The sequence below is a fragment of the Mytilus trossulus genome, chromosome 4, assembly GCF_036588685.1.
Source record: "Mytilus trossulus isolate FHL-02 chromosome 4, PNRI_Mtr1.1.1.hap1, whole genome shotgun sequence".
Lineage (NCBI taxonomy): Eukaryota > Metazoa > Mollusca > Bivalvia > Mytilida > Mytilidae > Mytilus > Mytilus trossulus.
The window spans coordinates 18,725,087-18,739,753 of NC_086376.1; the positions used below are offsets into that span (position 1 = coordinate 18,725,087).

The 14,667-nt window shown below is 30.7% G+C and overlaps 1 protein-coding gene across 3 annotated transcripts in view; it reads left to right on the top strand.

Annotated features, from left to right (window-relative positions):
* Window positions 1–14,667, top strand: part of LOC134714819 (sodium/calcium exchanger 1-like) — a 96,352-nt gene that overhangs the window by 26,220 nt on the left and 55,465 nt on the right. For all 3 annotated transcript variants that reach the window (XM_063576409.1, XM_063576413.1, XM_063576416.1), the window contains exon 4: window positions 13,669–14,427. In XM_063576409.1, the coding sequence (XP_063432479.1) occupies window positions 13,696–14,427 (732 nt within the window). In that variant the 5' untranslated portion in view covers window positions 13,669–13,695. The remainder of the gene's footprint in view (window positions 1–13,668; window positions 14,428–14,667) is intronic.

Consider the following 14,667-nt stretch of genomic DNA (forward strand, 5'->3'; position numbering starts at 1 on the left):
TTTTTGAAAAAAAGAGAAAACTTCCTTTTAGTTTTTGTAAGCAATGGAGATTGTGAATACTGTAAATTAGATATTGGTAACATTTGTAATAAATTGTAAGACGTGTTAATTGCTTGATATAAACCAAAGTTAAATCCATCTTCTTAGTGATTTCAATGAAATTTTACAATACATCTAATTTTAAAAAGTCTTGTCGCACGATCCTCTGTTCTTTAAAATCATGCAATTTTCTCACTATTTTGAAATCCAAAATAGGAAGATCATTGCTTTTATGAGGGATTAGATGTCCCCACTAACCAAGTGTAAATTTCTTTTTGTTTTGGATGTAGGGAGTGTGGGCTGGCTGTTTAGATTATCTTTACAGGTGGTAGAACTTTATGATGACTCTGATTGTTAGGTTACTGCCTCATTTCCTTATATTCTTGCTTTTAACCAATAATTAATAATGAGTGACCATCTTTCTTAGGATTAGCATTATCTGATTTTTTTTTTTTCCTTTTTAGCTCACCTGGCTCATCACTTGGCGTCCGTCGTCCGTCGTCGTTAACTTTTAGAAAAATCTTCTCCTCTGAAACTACTGGGCCAAATGAAACCAAACTTGGCCACAATCATCATTGGGGTATCTATTTTAAAAAATGTGTGGCGTGACCCGCCAAACAAAACAAGATGGCCGCCATGGCTAAAAATAGAACATAGGGGTAAAATGCAGTTTTTGGCTTATAACTCAAAAACCAAAGCATTTAGAGCAAATCTGTCAAAGGGTAAAATTGTAAATCAGGTCAAGATCTATCTACCCGTTGTTGGGTTGCTGCCCCTGAATTGGAAATTTTAGGGAAATTCTGTCCATTTTCACTTATTATCTTGAATATTATTATAGATAGAGATAAACTGTAAACAGCAATAATGTTCAGCAAAGTAAGATCTACAAATAAGTCAACATAACCAAAATGGTCAGTTGACCCCTTTAGGAGTTATTGCCCTTTATAGTCAATTTTTAACCATTTTTCGTTAATCTTAGTAATCTTTTACAAAAATCTTCTCCTCTGAAACTACTGGGCCAAATAAAACCAAACTTGGCCGCAATCATTATTGGGGTTCCTAGTTAAAAAAATGTGTGGCGTGACCCGGCCAACCATCCAAGATGGCTGCCATGGCTAAAAATAGAACATAGGGGTAAAATCTAGTTTTTTGCTTATAACTCAAAAACCAAACCTTTTAGAGCAAATCTGACATGGGGTAAAATTGTATATCTAGGCAAGATCTAACTGCCCTGAAATTTTCAGATGAATCCTACAACCTGTTGTTGGGTTGCTGCCCCTGAATTGGTAATTTTAGGGAAATTTTGCTGTTTTTGGTCATTATCTTGAATATTATTATAGATAGAGATGAACTGTAAACATCATTATTGTTCAGCACAGTAAGATCTACAAATAAATCAACATGAACAAAATTGTCAGTTGACCCCTTTAGGAGTTATTGTCCTTTATAGTCAATTTTTAACAATTTTCCTGAAATTTGTAAATTTTTACTAACATTTTCCACTGAAACTACTGGGCCAAGTTTAATATAGATAGAAATAATTGTTAGCAGCAAGAATCTTCAGTAAAATAAGATGTACAAACACTTCACCATCACAAAAACATAAGTTTGTCATGAATCCATCTGCGTCCTTTGTTTAATATTCACATAGACCAAGGTGAGCGACACAGGCTCTTTAGAGCCTCTAGTTTAAATCAGCTTTCAAATTTTTGAATAAATTTTTATAATGTTCTCATTATTTTGAAATCCAAAAATATGAAAAGCATTACCTTTGGGACAGATCAGAGGATCAGATGTCACCAAAAAACAGGTGTGGAAGAGGAGGGTTCAGCTGGTCAGATGACTCTATGTGTAGTTATTTCATTTTTTTTTTGCTTCACAATTATATTAAATTTGATTTTATGTTTCGATTGAGAGAGACTACTGATTTTTAATTTGTTCTTCTATAGATGAGGTAGAAATTATATCTGCTTGTTTATATGTTCTTAGAATCAATCATATCTTTCTCATAAATAAGGAGTCTTTATTTAAAATGCTTTATTTATATAAAAGGTGTTTTTTTCTTCTAAAATATATGTGAAATGAATTAAACCTTTATTTAATAGTAAAGTGGTTTTCCTATGCTATAATTACTGAATGTTCTCTTATGTACTGAGTGTTGAAGCAATCAAAAGGTTGATCGGAACCAAATGTGTAGACCATTGGGCTATACTTCAACTATGTATAACTGAAAAGAAGGATGAAAGCAAGAAGTGATGAAAGGCCAAACATAATATAAAACTCTCACAAAAGAGGGAATTTGTATATACAAAATACCAATAAGTTTATACAAATGTTGATGAAGGGTTTACAAAAACATTATCTGAATAAAAGCAAGGTCACTCGTAAGGATTATTAAAGATGAATTGAAGTCAGGTTATTAAATAGTAACTGCTTGGAAATGAGTAATATATTGAATAAATATATAATGTGCAAAAATAATAAATGAATCAGATTTATGTGACATTTGGTATTTACTTATTTTATACTTGATAGTTATAGTAATATAGTAATATATTCATGAGTATGTGATAAAATGAAAATTGCTGTAAACTTCAACTAACAGATTAGGTAATTATAGTAAAATACTTATGTCAAATATATTTTTAATTGCATTTATGTGGGACAAGCCTTGATTTTCTGGGCCATGTGAGATATTGCTAATTTTGATTAAATTTTGGCATGTTTTGATAATCTTGTTTCAAATGCAACAAGGGTAAAATTTGGTATTTTTTTAATTTTTGATATCAAATCAATGGCAGCCTTTGTGCAATTGAAATGGCTTAGTAACTCAATGTTTGTGTGCTTAGCTTCAAATTTTGTTTTTTAAGAAACTGCAGCTAATCTAACAGTTATGAAGGTTGTATGTAAGTGAAAGTGTATAAACAACAGCCACCATCTTATATTGCAAATGACAATCATTATATCATTGTTATTTAAATTAACAATTTTAGACTCTCCAATGGGCCTTTTTTAATTGAATTATATGCAGAAGTTTAAGATTCCTGATCAAAGCTAAATTACATTGTTTATTTGGAAGGACATTTATATTAATGTGATTCAGTTCTGTGATTGTGTTTCAATGGTGATGATACCTGGTTAAAAACTTCCTGTACAAATCAGTCTGCCAATTTGATTTTGATAGATATTCTTAGTCTATTTACAGCCTATAATAAGGATAAAGATTGTCAATTCACTTCATATGGTAGACATTGTGTTCTCTGACAGCCAAATGGACCACCATAAAATTATACACTTGCCTTGAGGTTGTGTTTATAAGTATTATTAAACCAACAAACCAATCATAATTAACTGCTGAACTTGTCGTTCGAGTATTTTATCAGGTTGTTAAGTAACTGCTTCATTTCATAATATTCTTGGTCGTGTCCAACAACCTCTTGTTTATTTGTTTTAAGGCAGTAGACTGTCCCGATTTATCCCAGTATGGAAGTACCTAGTTTTGAATGATCACACAATCTTCATATTTTGAGCCTAGTACATCAGTCTTCACGCTGAACCACAGGCCAAGCAGCACAGGCTTGTAAAATTACTGTTGGGCCTGTAAAAATCATCCCTACACCTGGCCAACAGAGTCCAACTAAAATTTTCAACAATTAAAATTCCAGGCCTGTAGATTTGAAAGTTTATTGTGAAGACTGATACATTCAAGATAGCATGACTATATAATAATATTATTTTTCTAAATACCCCGGTAGCATAAAGTAACATATTTGATCCCCAATGAATGCTTATAAAATTGCAAAAAAAGGAAATTGCACATGATTGAATTTCTGTCATTTCAAAACATGTAATAATAATTTTCCTAAAAGTTTTTTCCCCTGTATTCAACCATTGCACTATTTTGTATTTAAAGATTGTATCAGAATAAAATTGTTATAATCAGTAATCAACATCATCAATTTTTGTAAAGACATCTAATAATTTTAGAGGTACTTCGACTGTTTTTAACCTTAGTTAGTAGCTAATTGATAGACACCTACAGATTAAAAGACTTGTATTTTATGGTTCTGATGGAAATTGATTTTGTATGAAGTTTCTGTTGTCAGTGATTCATGTTAAATGTTTCATTGTCGTATATAGAAAAGTTAAATGTACAGTTTGTCTCCGGATATTAAATTAAATATGTATTTTAATACATTGCCTATAAAATATAAACCCCTCTACTCAAACTCCCTTGGTTGCTATGACTTGGGCTATATAATAATGTTGAATTTATCTATAAATGCTTAAGTATACTTGCTTGTTTGACATTTTATTCAGGCCTACGTAAGACACTTTAATACATTTCTGCTTTTTGATGTTGTAAAAGATTTAATGTTTATTGGTCATATGAGATGATAATGTATTATTAGACAAACTATGCACAGCTTAACCTTTCTTGGTACATGTGTGTATTTAGATGAACATTGTTACTGTCACACTGACGGATACAGTGGGGGATCCAGGGGGGTTCCGTGTGTTGAAACCCCTCCATTTTTTTAGACAATCATATGAATGGGAGCATACAGTTGGAACCCCTCCTTTTTTTTAGACAATCATATGAATGGGAGCATACAGTTGGAACCCCCCTTTTTACCTGGGGTTGGGAACACCCCCACCCCTTTTAAAATGGCTGGATCTTCCCCTAGGGTATACCCTATATCTAAATAGAAATCTATCGATTCTGAAGGATCCTGTCCAGCTATAAGTATTAAACTATCCAAAAAATGCAATCCTGATATTGAATGTTTACATACTTTTTCAATTCAGGCATGTAATTTTATAGATGTGTTCTTCTTAAAAATTATATCAAATTAAAATAACGTTCCAAAAAGTTATTATTAATCTGCAAGATATTTTTGAAACAGTTTTCAGCAGGTCAAGTTGGTATGAAATTTAAGTTCATTCTCCTGTTTTGCAAGTGGTCAACCTAATTGATTTATATCTTGATCATTTATATAGAGTAATAATATTATCATAATCTTTATTAATCTTTTCTGAAGAAAAAAATTAGAACATCTGAAAGTTCTTTTATTAGTACTAAGCTTTATATGTTTATTAGTAACTTGGACACATGAAAGTTCAATCATGATATTTAAGTCAGGAGTTATTTCAAGAAGTAATTCACATCAAGCAGAAACAAAAAGAGTAGAATTAACCTTTGTTTGAAGTATAATTAGTTTTAATAAGATTTAAATTTTTTAATAAGAATTAGCTTAAAGTGTTACTTTGATAATACACTTCTAGTACACTTATACTGCATAAATCTGGTTACATGTCAGTTTTATCCCTATTTAGCTATTACATTAACAATAGAAGGGGAAAAACTGGAATTTTATTCCACCATAGTGTACATGTTCTTAACACCTAAGGGAGTAAAGTCTTAAAAATCAAAACACATAAGGGAGTTAACTCTTAAAAATCAGAACACCTGTGACCTAATGGAGTTAATTCTTAAAAATCATAACACCTAAGGGAGTTAACTCTAAAAAATCAGAACACCTAAGGAAGTTAATTCTTAAAAATTAGCCAACCATTTTAACCACATACTATAAGTAAGGAGTAATCAAGCTTTTGAACGATTAAAATAAGTGTTTAATTTATATATAGGGTTTCATTACAATATTCTATAAGACTTGAACTAACCAAATGTATAGGTTGAAAGTATGGCTTCACAATTTCATGGTTCACTGATAATGGTTCAGTTTTGATTCATTTTGTCATTTAAGGTTGTTTTATATTATGCAGATAATGGTATCACATTAAGTTACTTCATCACATAATACACCAAGAACTGAACTATTCACAATATAGGTCATTAAGATAGTATGACCTCAATTTAATGGTTGAGTGGTTATTAAATTTCAAGTTTATTAATGTAGATATGATATTACAATATAACCTCATTTGATAATACACTTAAACATGAATGTTACCATCTGAATAGGTCCTAAGGTTATTTTTAATTTCTATATAATGTTTCATTGATCAAGGTTAAGTTTGTGGTAAAACACACTTAAAATTACAATCAGAAACAAAAGTGATATTTCAATACAACTTTACCCCTATGAACAAATAATCAAAACATATAATTGATGTATGGTTTGATCTGAGTTTCATAGTTCAGTAATTATGTTATAAATTGTCATTAGGTCTCTAAGGAGAGGTATTAATCCCAACATCTTCATCAAAGTATTTATGCTGAATGATAGCTGTTCATAACAAAGGTCACAACCATGGTTTGATGATTACTTTAAAAGTGTATAAAACGTTCAGGATCAGCAAAGCTATGTGATAGGGTGCCATGTGATTACTTTAAAAGTGTATAAAACGTTCTCATTCAGGATCAGTAAAGCTATGTGATAGGGTGCCATGTCCAATGAGCACATCATAATCTTATTATAATCTGACTTTAGAATGTTTATATGTTATGAAATACCTCTTTAAACATGCATACTAATTATATGAGTTTTTTACTTGTATAAAAGAAAATGTTAATTATAGAATTAGATGGGTTAGTCTTCCTCATCTATCCAAACTATACTCAGAAAATTGTTGCCAGAAAGCTTTGTATACAAGGTCTAGGAAGAATAATTTGTCATCATATTTATATTATTCTTTGGTTTCAAGTTATTTTAAAAACATGAATTATTTGACTTTAACTGTTTTAGTATATTTTTCTACTGTGAATTACACTTGTGCAACAACTATGAGACCATTTGACAGAAATTGCTAATATATAATGATTGCAATCATATTCAATTTGACCATTTTATATCATCATTTGAATTCCATTTTTTATGGGAGTTATGGAACTTTGCATTTTTTTTTTGCTTTAGTACCCAAATGACACCATGTTTACATACCTGCCAACTTTTCAAAATGCCCATGGGGGTTTTGCATGCAAGATGGCTGCTACAGTCCTAAAAAACCTTCAAGGGGGCCTTCAAATACACTTTAGTGTTGTTTTTTTGGCTTCCTCATACTTTTATAAGCCTAAAGTCATTGTAAAATTAATTGTTTTGGTTAAATTGTGGACAGAATTGCTCTTTCAAAATTTCAATTTGGGAGCCTCCATGGGGGAAATCCCCCGCAAATAGTGACAGTTGGCAGGTATGTGTTTAGCCAAATAATACTAGACTCTATAGAGTGTACAGATAATACTGTTGACTACTGAGTTAACAGATGACCTTAAAGATCACACATTTTTTCCTATTGAATGTCTGTGGTTTTTGCCAGTTGATCCTCCACCAATAAAAACTAGCCACCATGAAATATCCCAAAAGCAGTGCTTGAAAGTTGTGTTAAAACACAGAAAATCTAGTAAATTCAATCTTTAACACAAAGATGTCACATGTGAATGAAATTGTCAGCATAGAAAAATATACATGTAATGATAAAGGTCATAATGATAGGATGTACATTTAAATATAAATTTGGATATATATATATATATATAGTGAAATGTACATTATGATAAATTAGGACATAAATCATCAATGTTGAGCTTAAGATGAGTAAAGAAATCCTGTGTGAGTGATATTACATGACTTCATAAAAAGGCTAGACATATGAATGAAGAAGTTAATGGCTAGTTGGCAGTCAGATTAGGATAGAGATTTGTCTTGTAATACTATAGAGAGAAGTTATTGTATTAAGTATAAGTAAACATTAAACATATATCATTGTTATGATTATTGTCTTTTTTTGTTATTATAAGTGACAGGGGAATACCTTATGACCTGATCACCAGTAAAATATCAATATTCTAGTCTTTAACTGTATATGTCTGATATCCCTATGTTTTGGACTAAGTATTATATCACAGTTTATAAGTTAACAACTTTAATAGAAAAAAAAAGTTTTCAGTTTCCCTGTTATAACTTATGAACCATTCAACCAATAGTGTTCAAATTTAAATATGTTGTTACTGCTGACAAAGCGGAGGTCAAGTTTAATATTGATGTTTTTTATAACTGCTGTTCATATTAGTATTGTTGGAGTTCAAGTTTGATATCCCTTTCCTTCATTGAAATTTTATTTTTGCATACTTGATTCGCATAGGATTTTTCAATAAAATTCTGAAAATATGCTTTAAAGTATAAATAAATTGCGAAAAACTAATATTTCATCAAATAAATTCAAGTCGGACAATATTCAATACAAATTTTATTAAGTCTGAAGCAGACACTTTGTAGTCGAAACGTTTCAACTGAGGTACTTCACAGGCGTCAATAGGTGTCACCATGAAGGAAAGGGTTATTAAACATTTTCCCTGTACCCTTTCCTCCAAAATGACACCTTTTGATGCCACTCATGTAAAGGCCTTTACTCCAGAATGATGCCTCTTGACGTCTGTGAAGTGCCTCTTTTTTTTGTTATTGAAAAAATCCTTTGCAAATCAAGTATATTAAGAAAAATTTCCATGGAGGCAAGGGTTAAGTAGTTATGATCTTTGATATATTGTGAAATGGAACTTTAGTCTTTATATTATTTCCCTGCAATAACTAAAGTTCATCTCAATATTGACGATTTTCTCTCATCTTGTTCAAGAGTTATGGTCCTTTACAGATTATGGCAGGTCATACAAGCCTGAAATACAGAAAAGTTGCTAGCTTCTCAACAAGTTACAAGGTTTAATTCCCATTTTCTTCAGAAAATGTCTGTACCAAGTCAAAAATTTGACAGTTGTTTTGCATTTGTTTTGGCAAGGACAGTGTGATGTGATAGTGTTTAATAAATCTATTATTTTCTAAGATTATAATGCTAAAGGAGTATGTTCGATAAGGTCCCAAAATGGCCCCCTTTTTTAGCATAAATTTAAAATTTGTATTTATCGACCAATATCACGATAAATTATAGCTAATACATTGACTAGCTAGGATATAACTCATTTTGATGAGAATTTTACCTTTCTGCGTTTCATTATGAAGTCACAAGTTGTACTCATATTGATTTTTCTCGAAAAATGAACGAAAATGGTCGAATTTCAATAGATTATTGGACAGGAAACATAGAGCGCATACGTTGACAACAAAGATCTTTTAAAATAATGTTTGTGAAGACTTTTCACATGTCTTATTTGAATTTTAAGCTTGTCGACGCCTGCGCTCTATGTTTCCTGGTCCTTTATTTGGTTGAAATCTAGCTGATTTTGTCAAATTTCACCAAAATCCCTTATCTTGACCTTTTTTGGATGTAAAAATCAACGTGTTAGAATTAAACTTTGACGAAAACAGTTATGTTTTACTTTCTAACATGTCTTTAAGGCAATTTTAAACATTTATTACCTTGAAACAATGAACTTTATAATTGGGGCCAAATATGGCCCTTACCGAACTTACTCCTTTCGGTGCTTCGTTTAAATAAGATATATGTATCAAAAATGATATATGTAATCATTTCCTTACTGAAAATTTCTGGATTAAGGATTAATTAGGTATACTTGTGAAATTGTTATTGTCACCTTAAAAATAAGATTACTTACTTACTTACTTAAGATTGAATAAGATTGAGTTTGTATGATTATTGAAATAGCACCTCTGTAAGTTAATAAGCTATTTTCTATTTTTAGATAAGATTTCAATGTTATATTTTCTTACATAATAAATTCATTACTGTGTTATTGATAAAAGGTTCCTATAATGTACCTGTGGCTAAATAAGTTTAATATAGAAAATAACCCTCTCCTTTTGGGGAATTATCATAATGTAATTTGATTGGTTAGCTAGGCAGACCTTTCAACTATGCAAATTTCGGTTGTATAATGGCCATTTTCATTTTGTAGCTAATTAAATAATATGAAATGAATGATATTTTGTTTGAAAATGATAGTTTTTGAGGTCTGAGTTTGAGAAAAGATAGATGGTATCAGATGTGTCTGCAAAATGGTATCTTGTAGGTAAATATGACTATGTACTTACATAAATTTATTGAAATGTAGGCAATCCAGCATGATGTCATAGAGAGGTGATAATATCTTAAAAAACTGTTTTTACATGATGGATCTTTTGTCTGATTTTAAACAATCTATGTTGGTGACCTTCTGCTGTTGTTTTTTCTATGGTCAGTTTGTTGTCTCTTTGACACATTCCCCATTTCCATTCTCAATTTGATATGTTATGACAATGTTTCTCAAGTATTTGTGAGGGTCTCTGATACTGCAATAAAGTGATTTTTCTCTGATACTAACTAGTCAGTTACATTTGAGTTAGCCTGTGAAGCAAGCGTAATATTGTTCTAGTATTGGCTTGTTATTGCTTATAAGTCAGGATAATGGAATGAAATTACAATGCACTCTACCACAACACGTCTCTAAATTGATTTAATTCATGGTGATCTTGTTCTGGTTTTCTCTGAAAGAATCAACAATGCTCAGACTAATGATATTTCTGGGTATTGGATAACAGCTTTATTTAAAAGCATTGAAAATTTCAAACTTTTAACTAGATAAAAATGTAATCAAGTCTGATTTAATTAAAAGTTTGGGTCTCAGTATTGGTTCTGATAGACAGTGTAATTGATGAAGATGTTTGCTGCTCTAGTTATAAGTAACTAAGGTTTCCATTTAAGCACAAATACACCAATATAAATAAGAAGATGTGATATGAGTTTGATTCAATGCAGGCCTTTTCAAGTTTTATCTCGTTGAAACATTTCACCAGTATTACCAGAGTTATTGGACTTTGTTTGTCAGAAGCTAGGTATTTTTATGTGTCATATACTGCACTTATGACACAGCCCTTTACTCTCGTTTATATGTATTCTGGTGAAATTTGGGCTGTTTTTTACATTTTCACTCCGCATTTTCATGTTCTGTCTGTCACTATAATCTGCAATCAGATTTTGGTTGTTGAAATTGAGTGAAGTCAAAAATCATTATGGTGAAATGTGCAACAAGCCATTGTTGTTGAACTGAGAAAAATTGTCGATAATGAAAGTTTTAACTCCTTCATACCTTCACTGCTTGTGTATGTCATAATTTGCAATAAAACTAAATGTAAAATTATTTTTTATGCAAAGTAGTGACGTACTTGCCAAAATCTTTTTTACACTAATTGTTTAATTTACAATTTTGAACTATAAGTAAAACAAACATTCATTTACTTAAAAGAGAAAGGTGACATAAGTTTTACTTTGTATTGAGAAGGATTACAATTATATAGTGACACAGTTTTCAATTAAATTATAATAAGTTTAAATGTCAACCATCTCTCAGTACAAAATCTAATTGTTTAGTCTCAACAGAGATTTAACTGGTTAACCAGAGAACAGCCCTCTTTAGAATTCTCACAACTTATATATAACAATACACAGTTTAAATCCCTGGTTGATATGCTGATTACATATTTATGTTGTATATATACATGCTACTTGCAGAAAAAAATTCTAACAAAAATCAGTGAAATGATATGTTTTTTGGCTTTCAATGGTTGTATAATTAGAAATTTTTCATATTAAAAAGTGATGCCAAAAATTCAGACTGTTTAAATTTTTTTAAAAGAAGGGTATTTTCGGGCAAATTTGGTTCAGGTGAAATGACCACGTAACATAGTTTTGATAGAATTGTCACAAGGTTTAACATGCCCTAGGTCTAGAATTGGTCGTGACAGTTACAGCTATTTCACAGTTAATTCTTATTCAGAGAAATAGTCTTATTTTTTGGTGTTTGCATATATATATAGATATGTATAGCATGACACCCTGCAGTACAAAATGATTAAAGGTTTGATGATAGATAAACTATAAAAGTATATGACGTCAGGACCGACAGAGATATTACAATCTGATTGTCCTCTTATTAATTGTTATTGCAAATTCATGTAAAAATATTCTGCCAATGTCTGTTTAAAAATATTTACCAACTTAATTCATGTAAAGATTTTCTACAGACCTGGCTCTGGGTGCTTAAAACTTTCTCATTCTGTCATTCTTTATTTAGAAAAGTAATAGCATAAGGAATAATGAGATGTTGTATGATTACCAATGAGACTACCTATCCATAAGATTCCAACTATAGGTCACTAATTGCAGCATTCAACAATGAGCAAAAGCTGTTCAGTATAGTAAGCAATAAAAGACTTACATGACAAATCATGAAACAATATAAATATTGCAACAAGGAAATCAACAGCATGATTTATGACCAGTTGAAAAGGAAAAAATATGACATATATATATAAACAATAAACCACAATTTTTATACGTGTGCATGTAAAACCAATTTGGTTGTAGAAGGGTCTAATATATATATATATGCATCCACAGTAACCAACATCTATAGTTGAATAATACCTCCTGACTTGGGACATGCTCAAAAAGAAGTTGCAAATTTAATTTTTATTTAAAAAAAAAAAGATGTGGTTTAATCAAGATGTTACATTGGTATATGTAAATGTTCGGAAATTTCTGAACAACAGCTGTAATTACAGTATAAATAAATATGATATGCTTTCAAATGAGACACCTAGCCATCAGAAAATCATTGGGAAGGTGAACTTTACTTTATGGTCCTTTAAGGTTCTTCTGTCCTACAATATAAGAGTTGGTATCCAAGCAGATTCTAATAAAATAACAAATCAATTTATTATTACAATAACTAGTCAATATTGACTTTGTATTACTTACTTAACAATGCATGGAAGCTAGACAAACATTCTTACTTCTCTGTAATTATACACTACTATTTAACTCAATTCTTTTAAACATTGTTATTAAAGGAGTTATGTATTTTACTGGAACAATAGCTCATTTGTAATAAATGATAAATCTATAAGTTTGTTGAGAAAAGTTTAGTTTCATTTTAATGCTGACACAGTTAGGCAATGAAAGATTAAGTCAGGTCCTTGCCAATGCAGTTTTTATTCATGATGGGGGGAAAAGCTAAATTTAAGTTTCAATTATATACATTTAGTGTGGTATATATAATATAATCATTCATATCTTTTCATATTAGAAATCAATATTAGGGTTACGATCCATTATGACTGTTACAAATGTATTACATGGGATTTCTCAGTCATTCCTGTTAAGGGTTACCAATACCGGTATATCATGTTTTCATCCTTTTTAATTATTTTTTTTTAGAAAAAAGTCCACACATATATTTATTTTAGATATTTTAAAATTTATTTGCCAGATATGATATTTTTACATCTTTGGTTGTAAAATTGATATCTTTATCGTATGACAAAAATCAGTACTTTATATTTTTTGACTTGCATTCAATTTATCAGTATTAATGCAATTTAATGGCATTCCATTTTATTTTTTTCTTATTCAATACTGTGAATAACAAATTCATTGAATATAGTTATGTATATAAGATGTTAATGGCATCCAAGTTGTGAAAAGATTTCTTCTTCATTTATTATGCAAAGGACTTGCTAAAAAATATTCTCCCAAAGGACCTATGAATAGTCTATAATTTCATACTATATTAACATATGTGTTGTTCTAAGTAAATCAGTCAACAATACGATCTAAATGAAATGGAATCAGATATTTCATGGATGTCTAGTTGTCTAAGTTGGATTTCGACTAATAGGTACACTTATACCTCTACTTATGAAGTTATATTTTATCTTTCAGATATGGATAAGAATATAAGCTGACAACATGTCTTATTCCGTGTATTCATACTACAGTAGAGGCCATGTGTTGGAGAACGTGGAAAATGGCACGGAACAATGTGCAAGCTGGCTACTCCTGCCAGCAGAAAACCTCTGGAACGTTGGAGTTCGAGCATTTATATATATATTAGCCATATTGTATTTGTTTTTAGGTGTTGCAATTTCTTCGGATATTTTTATGGGTAGTATTGAAACAATTACAAGTAAAAAGAAAACTATAGTCACTTGGGATGTTGAAAAGGAAGAAAAACATGAAAGAGAAGTTTTAGTTTGGAACGAAACTGTAGCAAATTTAACTTTGATGGCACTTGGGAGTAGTGCGCCAGAAATTTTATTGGCAACCATAGAAATGATTTTTACCTTAGGAGATACAGAACCTGCCGATTCATTAGGTACCTTTACTATCATTGGTAGTGCCTCATTTAATCTTTTCGTTATTTCATCAATATGTGTTGTTAGTGTATCATCTCCGGACGTTAAATATATCAAAGAATTTGGTGTGTTCATTGTGACAACAATATGGTCTGTATGGGCTTATGTGTGGATGTTATTAGTTGTTCAGTATATATCACCAGGAATAGTTGAACCATGGGAAGCATGGGTCACATTGTTATATATGCCTATGTTTGTTTTAATGGCTTATGCTCAAGACTGTGGTTGGTGGTGTAAAAAGTGTAAGAAGACCAAAGTAGATATGGAGGAGGAAGAAGAAAATGATGTAAGTATCTGTCACTTTACAATGGATTATCTCCCCTATCACTTTACATTGAATGACCTCCCTATGTCACTCTACATTGGATTATCTCCCCCTGTCACGTTATATTGAATAACCTCCTCTGTCATTTTACATTATATTATCTGCCCCTTTCACTTTACATTATATTATCTCCCCCTTTTACTTTACATTGGATTATTTCCCCCTATCACTCTACATTGGATAACCTCCTCTATCATTTTA